This window comes from Dermacentor silvarum, chromosome 4, assembly GCF_013339745.2.
Source record: "Dermacentor silvarum isolate Dsil-2018 chromosome 4, BIME_Dsil_1.4, whole genome shotgun sequence".
Classification (NCBI taxonomy): domain Eukaryota; kingdom Metazoa; phylum Arthropoda; class Arachnida; order Ixodida; family Ixodidae; genus Dermacentor; species Dermacentor silvarum.
Genome location: NC_051157.2, coordinates 136,059,898 through 136,071,623, shown reverse-complemented (window position 1 = coordinate 136,071,623; position 11,726 = coordinate 136,059,898). Strand labels below are relative to the sequence as shown.

The 11,726-nt window shown below is 47.5% G+C and overlaps 2 protein-coding genes across 2 annotated transcripts in view; one reads left to right on the top strand and one right to left on the bottom strand.

Annotated features, from left to right (window-relative positions):
- LOC119448918 (MAM and LDL-receptor class A domain-containing protein 2) overlaps positions 1–11,726 on the top strand; it is a 666,053-nt gene that overhangs the window by 158,031 nt on the left and 496,296 nt on the right. The window lies entirely within an intron of this gene.
- LOC119450647 (MAM and LDL-receptor class A domain-containing protein 1) overlaps positions 4,915–11,726 on the bottom strand; it is a 464,623-nt gene continuing 457,811 nt past the window's right edge. The window contains exons 32-34 of the mRNA XM_049666103.1: positions 6,650–6,758; positions 5,809–5,864; positions 4,915–5,103 (exon numbers count right to left, since the gene is read on the bottom strand). Of these exons, the coding sequence (XP_049522060.1) occupies positions 5,090–5,103; positions 5,809–5,864; positions 6,650–6,758 (179 nt within the window). The 3' untranslated portion in view covers positions 4,915–5,089. The remainder of the gene's footprint in view (positions 5,104–5,808; positions 5,865–6,649; positions 6,759–11,726) is intronic.

The following is an 11,726-nucleotide window of genomic DNA, read 5'->3' as shown; positions in this document are numbered from 1 at the left end:
TGGAGGTCTGTCTGTGGCGCTTGCTGTAATCGCGCCCACGAGTCCCCATGGTCGCTTTCCTCTCACAATCTCCCGATGGGCTCCAGCAGTCGCGTCCCCTTCGCTCCGTTTCAACTTGTCGCCGAGACATTGTTCGCGACAGTACATGCATCGCGAAGGGAAAACACTAGAGAGCTGCGCTCAAATTTCGCGTTCCGGTAACTGAACTCCGACTCTCTCCCAGTAAGTCGGAACTTTTGCTGTATAGATCCAAGAGAAGGGGTGTCAGACCTAAGGGCTGGGTCCCCCTTTCGGACGTGAATGTAAAGCTTCGCACCAGCTCTGCTCATCTCATCCCTAGGGTAGAGGTCATCAGAGTTCTTGGCATGCTTATAGAGAGAGGCTAATGACACTAATGGGCATACCATAAACAAGCTTACAGCTAAAGCGGAAAACATGGTTCGGCTTATTACTAGAGTCTCCAACTCTCGAGGTGGCCTCAGGGAGGACCATTTACTAAGGTTGTTCCACGCTTATTTAATGAGCAACATTACCTACGTTGCTGCCATGCACTGCTGGCAGGGTCATGAAAAGACTAAGCTCCATCTCCTGATCCGCAAGAGCATCAAGAGAGTGCTAGGACTCCCTTCGAGCGCTAGCACGGAACGCCTCATGCAACTGGGTATTCATAACACTTTGGAAGAGATAATCGAGGCACAGCATACGGCGCAGATGGCCAGGCTCTCCTCCTCGGCCTCGGGCAGGAGCATCCTAACCGTCCTAGGATGTAATCCAGCTCTAGAAGAGGAACACAAACATAATCTCACTAAGGACCAAAGGGCTCACATTACAGTCTCTCCTTTTCCCCGCAACGTGCACCCACAGCACAATGCGGGGAGACGGAGGGCCAGCGGAGAAGCCCTGCTCAAAGAAGTTCGTGCAAACCCACATTCTGCATGCTTCGTAGACGCGGCGCAGTACGGCCGATCGGCCAACTTCTCGGCCGTCACGGTTGGTCATACAGGTTCTGTTCTCCACTCTGCTTCTATCAGGAACGCCACACCCGCTAAGGCTGAGCAGGTAGCTATCGCCCTCGCTCTTCTTGACGATTCTAAGCAACAGATCTACACAGACTCACGAACGGCGGTCAGGGCCTTTGCGTCCGGATCGGTATCAGCTGAAGCAACTCGCATTTTAGGTCATAGGGATATTTCTCCTCATAGAATCATCTGGTTTCCGGCTCACCTCGGATCACATCTGGCCTCCATGGCCAACCTGAACGAGATCGCCCACGCCCGAGCGCGCGAACTGACTTACCGCGCTGGGCAACCTGGGGGATCTTCAGACTCCAATAAAGCAGTCTTTAGGGACGTTCTCCTCACTTTTAATGAAATCATCAAGCATTATCAGTTGGGCAGGAGGGTCTTCCCCCTTCCTCACGCGAAGCTCTCTAGAGCACAGGCATCTACCCTCCGCATGCTTCATACCAGTCCTAGTCTTTATAACCACAGTCAGTTCATCGAAGCCCTTGATCCAGCATGCCCGGATTGTGGCACCGCTTGTACGTTAGACCACATGCTCTGGCAGTGCCCCTCATTACGGGGTACTCAACGCACAACCAAAGAGGAATGGAGCTCCATGCTCAGGAGCTCATAACTTCCACATCAACTCAGGGCCGTCCAGAGGGCCCGCGACGCGGCGGTGAGGCTCGGCCTACCCGTCCCGACGTGGAAGTGGCCCGCTGCTCTACCGCCTTGAGCGGTAGCGCTCCTCAGGACCTAAATAAAGTTCTCTGTCTGTCTGTCTGTCTGTCTGTCTGTCTGTCTGTCTGTCTGTCTGTCTGTCTGTCTGTCTGTCTGTCTGTCTGTCTGTCTGTCTGTCTGTCTGTCTGTCTCGAGTGGAGGCGTCTCATGCGACTCTGCCTTTCTTTTTGCGGTGCCTACCGTATCTACCACCATGCTGCCCTCGTCCTGCGCCTGGGGGGCGGCTGTTCTCTGGACTGGGTTAAGCGGCCTTGTTGGCTCCGCCTGCGTAGCTCGAACTGTTGGGTTCGTTAGCTGCCCAACTTGCTCTTTGAGTTGGTTTACTGTTTCCGTAAGGGTTTTGATTATTTCTCTTAGTTGGCTATTTTCCTCGTCTCTCTTTTCTATCTCTTAAATAAATTGGCCTGTGCCTCTAATCCTGGTGTCCTACCTTGGGAGACCGCGCTTCCGAAGCTGACAGGCATACCAGAGTGTGTCCGCTTGTCCCCTGGTTTCTGGAGGCCTGGCCAGTGGGTGTGGTTGTCCCTGGGTGGCGGCCTGGATGCACTTCTGTCCCTGGACTCGGATCGTTGCTTTTTGGCCGCAGGCGGTAGCGCGACCTTCGATGTAGGCCTGCTTCTGCCCGCGGTCGCCCCTCCCTTTTCTTGTTCGCGTTGTTTAACCCAGTGGGGCTTCCTGTAGAGTTCCCTGCATGTCGGGTCACCTAACTGACGCTTCTTCCCACAGAGGAGACACTTCGGCTCGCAGGCGTGGTCCTCCGGCGGATTTCTTAGCCCGCAGCCTCTCCAGTGGGTGCTTCTTGGATCTGGGCGGACGTCTTGTCTGTGTCCAATCTTGCCGCATGCGTAGCACACGTCGTACTTTTGCTTATATAGGTGACATGGAATCCATTGACTGAAAAATTTTACGGTCTTCGGTACTTCCAGATCTTTGAAGTTAATGATGACCGATTCGGATGACCTTCCTAGTCTTCTTACTGCCGTATACGTTGGATTCCGTGGGTTGTCCAAGGCCTTGTGTATTTGTTCTTCTGTCAGCTCTAGGTTAATCCCGTAGATGACGCCTTTGCCCCCCTCGGGCATCGCCAGGTGGGCAGTTATTTCGATATATTCTTCTCCGGCACGAATGTTCTTGATTTTGGCGAATGCCTCTGCCCTTTCCTTGTTCGGGGTTGATATTAGGATCGTTTGGTTGTTTTTGTTGAAGACAATGTCCGCTTCTGCCATGGGAGGTAGCCCTCCCGCCTCCAGGATGGCGTTTCCGGCGAAAACCCCCAGCTTCTTCTCTATGCTGTCGATTCCTCTGCTGGTCGGAGGATAATCTTCTCTGTGCCCATTGGCAGGCGAACTTCAAGCTTGTCTACCGCCCTCTCTGCCATGGCCTTGTTTTTCTTCAGGTTTAGGTGTTTTTGTTCCCTTCTTCTTGCTAATACTTCTTCCACCTTCTCCTCCGGGACGTATCTGCCGCCTATGGAGCGGCACCAGCCCTCTTGGGTTTCTTCTTCATTGGCGAAAGCGCCGACGTCCATCTTTTCTCCTTCCTCCTCTTCTACGTGAGGAGGTCTTCTTTCTGCATGATCTCCATCCGAGGACGTTGGCTGTACGTCCCTTCCTGCAGTTGCCACAGTTGTTCCGACTCCGTTTCTTCGCTCTCCTGTCGGCGTCTCCGCCGACGCTGCAAACGCTATCCGTGGCTGTGTCTTGCTTGGGCCGGCGCAGCAGCTGTGCGAGCTGCTATGCCGTTGCGTTCCCTCGACGCTAGGCTTAGCTGGCGGCGTTGCCGCCTCAAAAAATTAAAACTCTTCCAGAGATCAGAGAAGTGGTCCTACCGTGCTAATGGTGGTAGTTCCGTGATCCCCGGGTGTTCGCGGTTCGTCTCGTTCTTGAATTTTCCCTGTAGGACTCAAACTTCCGAATACATGGACATTTACGTCGGAGCTCGATGTGAAGGTCACTTCTCTACATTGCGCCCCCTAGCGTGCCTCGGCTATTCTTAAATCAGCGTTCCTCCATTCGGGTGCAGAGGATAGGACGCTGCGGTTGAGTTCAGCGAAAGTTATGCGAACTCACACACTTGTGTGTTCGTGGGTGCGATTATTCCATAAGCAAAAGCAGATATGGTACAACTAGTCAAATACCACACCCAGCAATCCAGTTCTCGATACCGCACTTGAAGCACAAAATTTCACATAGGCGCTTTACACACCTCCATGGCTAGTCTACACACATTGCATAGCACCTCGGCAATTACACACTTACACACAACCACCTATCCATATCTAGTCCAAATCCCATCGACTTGAAAGACTCTCTGGATGCACCGCTCGGACGCTTTAAGTAATATTCCATGCGTCCCCTAGCTGCAAAACAGGACGCTTTCTCTTTCTCAGCATAGGTTCACTGAAGCGAAGGACCATCCTCGGTTTCGCTAGGCCCGCTATTCTTTTAGGGAAAACACTATGAGTACGTAGTACTTATGGAGCTAAAAAGAACGAGGTTTTCGTTCATCCTGCAGCGTCCAACGCTTTAACGCTTTAACACTACATTGCCGCATAGTTCAACATGATGCTAGGTTGGGTGGTTTATTTGCTACCAATGGTCAGTCCCTAAGCTCAACATAAGCGACAACTACCACATGTTTTGGATTTCAATCCGATCACATATTTAAACAAACCGCTAAATTTCAATCAATGGCTTGCACCACAAAATGAGCGATTTGTAGCGGTTTGAGAACTTCCAACGTGGCACTGGGCCAGTGCTGTCAGTGAAGACCTTGGTGATGTACACCTCTCTTGAACCATAAGCAAAATCATTTTGCCAAATAGATTTGCACCTCACAGACGAAGTGGAATATATTACTCTCGTACGGCTGCTTCAAATTGAGCATCCGTCTCAGATAATTCGTTCCAAATTTCAATTCCTTCTATAAAATCAGTGTTTTTGCGCTGTGCAGTGACCAAGGCAAGATGATTGCCTCTTTTGTATATTTTTGTTTTACTAATAATGCAGTCATATTGTTGATTGGGGACGCTACAATAGTAGCACGTTCGTGGCGCCCTTCTCATTTTTCGCTTTACATAGAGCCATCATGCTTTCTGTTTTTTTTTACCTATAAGGAAACGTGACCTGTGCTTGCAGCACGTCGAAGAGGGAACTTGGGCAAAAACGCAACATCACAGCATTACTCTAGCTTTTTTATTCTTTCTGCTGATGAATATGTCTGGGTGTGAACATATAAACAACATAACATGTAAACAGTATAAATAGGGGTCCACCCTTTGCTTTGTACAGTGTGTTAAAGTTCCATGACCCTGTCACGTCCCATTATTCTTGCAGTAATTTGGCCCGTCAGTTGAAGATCCCTGGAATGTAGGAAGAGAACAGAAAATCTTTACTTAATCAAGAAGACATACCTGGAACTTCGTAATACAATTATAGCCTCCACTCATGGTAAACATGAAGAGCCAGCATTTTGCATAGCAAAATAAAACTGAACCTATTGCTTACAGAAACGGTTCTTAATACTTTCAGTCGACCGTAATACCCGCCTCCCCCACAAACCCCAAATAAATATGAAAAAAGGAAAGTAGATTTACTGGAAGTGACAGCAGAAGCTGGAGATTCATGGATAACGAAAAAAAAAGACTGAGCAGAAGTTCTGCAGTCACTTTCGGCGAAGGTTCTCTTGGCAGCAACAGCAATGAACTTATGGCGCAGGTGCTCATCCTCAATACGTGCACCTTTTCATATTGAAGCCAAGAGTGCTTCTGCCATGTAGGTCAAGCTCATATCTGCTGTAGAGTGCAACCAGTGCCCCTAGAAACCACTGCTATTTTCTTAACAAGCAAGGGCGACAAAATTTACAATGCTACTTAAATAGACTACAACACTTTTCACGATGCATATAGAATCGATGAGGTCTGGCAGCATGTTCCTTCTTGTATGGTGGCCTTAAACACAACGCTAACTTAATACTCAATGTTTTCACGAGTGGAGATTAAGCCTCAGATCGAATTTATCCTGCGTAAGCTTGGTTAAGTTGAAATCATAGTTGACATGTTACTTACTTGTTTCATCAGTTGAAGCATCGTATGATGGATTGTCGAGAAAGACTGGGGAGTTCCTACGCAGAAGCATCAATGTACAGTCAGCACATTATGTCAAATATTCACAAATGGGACAGGTTACCCACTTTTATACTGCTTTACCATGCCAAAATGCCACGAGTGAGATGTTGTTCAATTAAAATAAGCAAAAAATTTGTTATGTATGTGACGCTGCTTCGAGGGTACGTTGACGCTACTGTATAAGTGAATTGCAGCCTGACAGATGCAGCCTTCATAGCACTGTGGCCTTCAGCGTATGGGCATGCTAATTAAGCAGTTGAGTTTTAATGCAAGGTAGCAATAACATAATTTGCATTAAAGCTATAGAATAGTCTTTGTAAGCGAGTCTATCAAAACAACATACACAAACGCATGAACAGCCCGACATTGATGGTTTACAGCATCAGAGATAAACAGAGGGCTTTTTGAGCCAGGTTTAGTCTGTCATAAAATTACGCTTATCACTAATTGTCTTTCTTGAACAAGTCTGCGTTCAGAATTCGTCAACAATGGTATTTTTCTAAAGCCGACTTCACATAGGAAGAAAATGAGTATGAATAAGCTGGTCGCCTATTTGGAAGTGAAGTGTCAAAGTGTATTCCCGCTGTTCTTTCTATTCTTTTTCTGCGCAAATAAAAAGATACGTAATGCTTTGATACTGACCGGGGCGTTAATACAAAAATATGTGCATTTTTTAACACTGAGAAGAATTGGTCATTTATGATGCATGTGAAATTCAACAAAACTGGAATAATGGGTGAATTAACAAAACCATCTTTGAAACACAAGGAGAAATACTTACTCTGCGTTGCGTCTTCTGCGGATCACAACGAATGCGGCGACTGCGGCTATAAGAATGATAGCCAAAACAACAAGTACGCCTGTAACAATGCCGGCAGCAGATCCAGAATCTGTAAAACACAACGAGAAAATTATTCAGCATAAGTAACATTGATCATTGGTTATAAGTATTCACGATGCTGTCACTGAAACAGTATATTTATCTCCTTCCATGGCATCAGTACAATTCGGACAGCTATCGGAATTGAGAACAGCTGAATGGAAGACAACCCGTGCCAAGAGGAACTCAATGAATTTTTGGGCACATTTGGTCAAGCTTTTGGTTCATATAAGTTACCAGCACTGGCTGGCTGGCCTCGATAACATCACTATATTTAACCTCGTTCAATTGGCATGCATATAAACAAACGATTTAGAGCACGAACTGTTTTGTGAACATGGATTCAAGAATTCTTAACGTAAATTTTTCCAAGTTCAAATATTGTTGATGACATGTGATAAGTTTTCCAGATGTGTCAGACAAGCGAAAAAATAAGACTGTACAACTGAGCCTGCGCTGTTTTTCGTTTGAACAGGAACATGGGGTTCTGCATTTGCTTAATTAAAATAGGGCAATGCCAGACTTCAAATATATATCCAAAAACATTTCGTTCCGGATTCGGTAATAGTAGCACAAATGATGGCTATGAGTATATTAAAAAACAAAAACCTTTGGAGTGGTTTTGTCCTGAAAGGTAACATCAAGTGTTCCACGGAAGCCCATCTGGTCGGGAAAGGGTATGGCGGGAAATATAGTGCCGACCAATCGTCAAAAACACGATTTTTGTTTTTAACGATTGGCCGGCGCTCGATATTTCTCGCCATGAGAGGTAACAAGTAGGCTAGAATGGAACATAATTTTCAAGGTTTGCAGCATAAAGATGGTCGCCAGGCTTCTCGAAGCATGCCATATTAAAAAAATTAAAAAATGCATCAGTCACTCTTACATGAAGTATTACACTGAAGTAACATTTTCAGATATTTTCTATTTTCGGTTGTTATGTGCGCATAATATGACTTGATTTGCACACTACATTCTTCTAGCACAGTTTCTTGCCCTTTGATTCGTATACTACGATGAAGTGTAAGTTCGGTGCAATTGTGTGCATTCACTATTGTGTTCTAAGTTACACAGCGAGGCAAGAGTGTGAGTGAGCGCTATTTTAGGAAAGAATGTATCTGCAAATCAGCTCTGCGGAAGGCCGCAAACTGGAGGGAAGTACATGAAAGGGCGAAATTGTCATCCACCCGAATTGTAGCACAAAGCTACAATTCGGGTGGATGGCATATTTGCCCTTTCAAAAATGTACTGTATATCGAATAATTCTTGTCCACTTGCATAATTTATGTCCACCGCAATCAAGCTGAGCCTGCACCTGTTTGCCAATTCTTCCGCAAAAGATTGCAAATATTGTAATAATGCTGCACCAACAAGCTACCGTTTCACGTTTACACGGCCTATGATTAAACTAGGAAAACATCTTGTGGGACCACTCAAAGTTAAACAATTGGATTTCTTGTTTTTGTAGAGGGTTTCTCCGAGTTTTGCACTATCTTCCATCATATTGATACACAGCGCTCCCAGCTGGATGTCTCCAGCCAATCGACGTCCCGCTCGAACCCTTTTTCCGCGTTGGTCTAGACCTTCTTGGGCCATTTCGTTTCTCGGGCTCCGGAAATAAATGGGTCGCCGTCGCTACCGATTACGCTACGCGGTAGGCAATCACAAGAGCCCTGCCAACTAGTCACGTTATACTGACGTCGGTGACTTCTACTATACAACGTCATTTTGGTGCACGGTGCTCCGCCCCCATTACTAACTGACCGTGGCCATAGCTTTCTCTCGGCAGACGTCGACGACATCCTCCGCTCCTGCTCGATAAAACATAAATTCAGTACGTCCTACCACCCACAGACCAACGGCATCACGGAGCACCTCAACCGGACGATCACCGACATGCTTTCGAAGTGCGTTGCGGCCGACCACCACGACTCGGGTCTTCATTTGCAATATGTGATGTTCGCGTATAATTCATCGTGTCACAAAACCACCGGCTATTCTTCCTTCTATCTCCTATATGGCCGAGAACCCACGTTGTCCTTGGACACCTTGCTGCCCTCTCCCGAATGTTCGGCCACTGAATACCCCCGCGACGCGATCGCACGCGCCGACCACGCGCGGCAGCTTGCTCGTACCCGTCTTGAGGCATCACAGCAGCATCAGAGACGCCTCTATGGTTGCCACCATCGCGACGTGCACTTTTCTCCGGTTTCTCTGGTGCTTCTCTGGTCAGCCATCCGCCGTGTGGGACATTCCGAAAAGCTGCTGTAACGTTAAACTGAACCATATCGTGTGGTGCGACAAGTAACCGATGTCACATGAAATCATCCCCGCGGAACCCTCAGTGTCGTCTTCAGCTTCAATTGACATCGATCACGTAGCGAGACTTAAGCTATATCACACACCTTTCACCGCGGATGTGTAGCTTAAGCACCGGGACAGTGCTTCTACTGCCGGGGGTGATGATACGGAACAGCCGCCAGTGTGGCTGCACTGATGAGAAGGAAGACGACGTGTTCCCGCTTGATATAGCGTCGCCATCTTGGCCTCCGTTGGCTTCCGTGTAAATAAATTGTGAATAGCCTTGGGCATCAGCTACACGTAACATTATTGCACGAAACGCGCATGATGACACTCACGAGAACAGTTTCTTTTATGGGATATTGTGCTTGGTTACGTTGCTTGGCCAGGCAGTCCTGAAAGACTGTCTCATGCAGCACCAAATAGACGTGACCGAGGCTTATAACTTGGCTGAATACCTTGTGAAAACTTGGAGTGCGCTTAACTTTCGCCTTTACGAGTGGAACGCGAAAGCATTCAAAGATCCCTAACTGCTTTTCTCGCTTCCCGGCAGCTTATGTAACCGTAATGTTTACCGGGAAATGCTGGCGGTGAACGCTATGCACGAAGGCGAACTTTGTGGTTCCTCTTTTTTCCCCGCATGGCGCGCGCAGTCGCTGCCGCGGATTGGCGGAGGCAATCGCAATCTGGATGGTGTTGCAAAGAACCGAGCGACTCGCGCTGCTCTGAGATAGCAGGAAACGCAGGCGCTTGCGTGGGCCGATCCCGGATGTAATGTCCAGCCGTGCCAAGGAAGTTACATCATTTTCATGTTTCTGTTACTGTTTCGCAATTTTAGTATTTTAGTCAGAAGTTATACCATAGCAATGTGAAAAATGTAAGACAAGGTATGAACAGCTCTAGCATAGATTGTTTTGGCAATTTACCCCGCATATACCGCATGTCATATAGAAAATTCAGTGTTGGCGTCATCCCGCGTTGTCCATGGCCGAAAAACGCCCTATGTATTTCTGCATATGTATATGCCACATATACATATGCATAAATACATACGGTGTTTTTCGGCCATGGACAACGCGGGACGACGCCGACACCGGATTTTCTGCGACATAGGGCCCCCTAACGCTATCGCGTTAATACAGGCTGTAATATTGGCTGTCAAGGCATGACTACTATCATGACGAAGTGTGTGAACGCGGCTGAAATATTCATTTTAAAAACTCCGCTGCAACGCTCAGTCGGACGCGTGAAATAAATTGCCAGTATTGCCCGATGGGCGAAGCACTGACTTCTATAGGAAGGTTTAGTGTTGTGCTTAATCTTCTCGGACGGTGATCTATTTATACGCGGGTCCGACTAACGCGGACGCGGCATATGTAGGTGCGCCAATATTTCTGGCACCCTTAAAATCTTCAACACCCCGTGTAGGGCCACTAATGGCATCGCACGGGCGCAAGTAAGCTGCCCGTAAAGAGCCGCGCCAGTAAAAATACTTAACATTCAGGTCTCAGTACTGATATTCTTTTCTACCTTTGACAACAGTCTGAGAAGATTTCAGATAAAAGACATGCAGTGTGAACGTTATATTTCACGACAGTTGTTTTGCAGGCTGTCGTTCACAAAATTCTGAGAAATAACTTATTGAAGAACGTAAGACCTTGTATGAGCAACTTTAGTGATTGAATAGTGTTGCAATATCACCCGTATATAGACTATGAATAAGCATATATAGCGCACATTTACCTATATATATACGGAGCCCCACGGCGACACTAACGCCGACGACGAAAATTCACTTGGAGTGTCCATATAATTGCTATCAAAATAATATGTAAACAAAAGACTGCACCCCATCATTCTGCTGCATATTCACAACTCGTGCTCTTGTTAATCATTCTGATTTCATCCTAAAAATCAGGCAATTTGCAGTCGGTTGCGCAAAGCTTAGGCAAAGAGAAGATTACTGGCTGCTACTGCTAGGTATGAACTTGGTTGCGGCTATGTCTTAAGTTTGTTTAACTTAACTACGCACGTAGGAAGGTATTCTCGAGCGATCAATTTTATTGCGATAGCAATTATATGGACACTCAAAAGCAGATTTCTGCCGTCGGCGTCGCCGTCGCCGTGAGGTTCCGTATGACGTCAATGGAGCTGAAATCGTCGCCGCGCGCCGAACGCTGTATGTGCGAGTGAAATGGCGCGAGGGGCACGTGCTTTCACGGGGAGTGAACGCACGGCGGAGAACAAACGCGCGTTCTGCGCCGTGCTCCCTTAAGGGCTGCTGAAGTAGGCGTCTCTTTCCTCCTTTACAATCACCATATATGTAGAGCAAACGCGCCTTCTTCCGACGCGCGAAAGGCCGGGGGGGGGGGGGGGGGCTGTGGAGATAAGGGAGGCGACGTTTAGCTGCGGCACCAAGTGCCTATTTATATCAGAGGCTCCGGCAACAGTCACCGACGCCGCACGCATTTTGAGCGAACGCGGGCAAAATGCCGACGGCGTCCACAACAGTTCTGCGTGTTGCCGGTGCTGCTGCATGTCCAAGTTTATACAGCTGATAAAGCTAATATCAATACTCCGTATAGCTCTCTACCAATTTGCTATCGCAATTGATGCTTCGCCTTTCAGGTGAAACTGCGACAACTTTTTGGGGGGTACCTTCCCTTTCGCGACATTT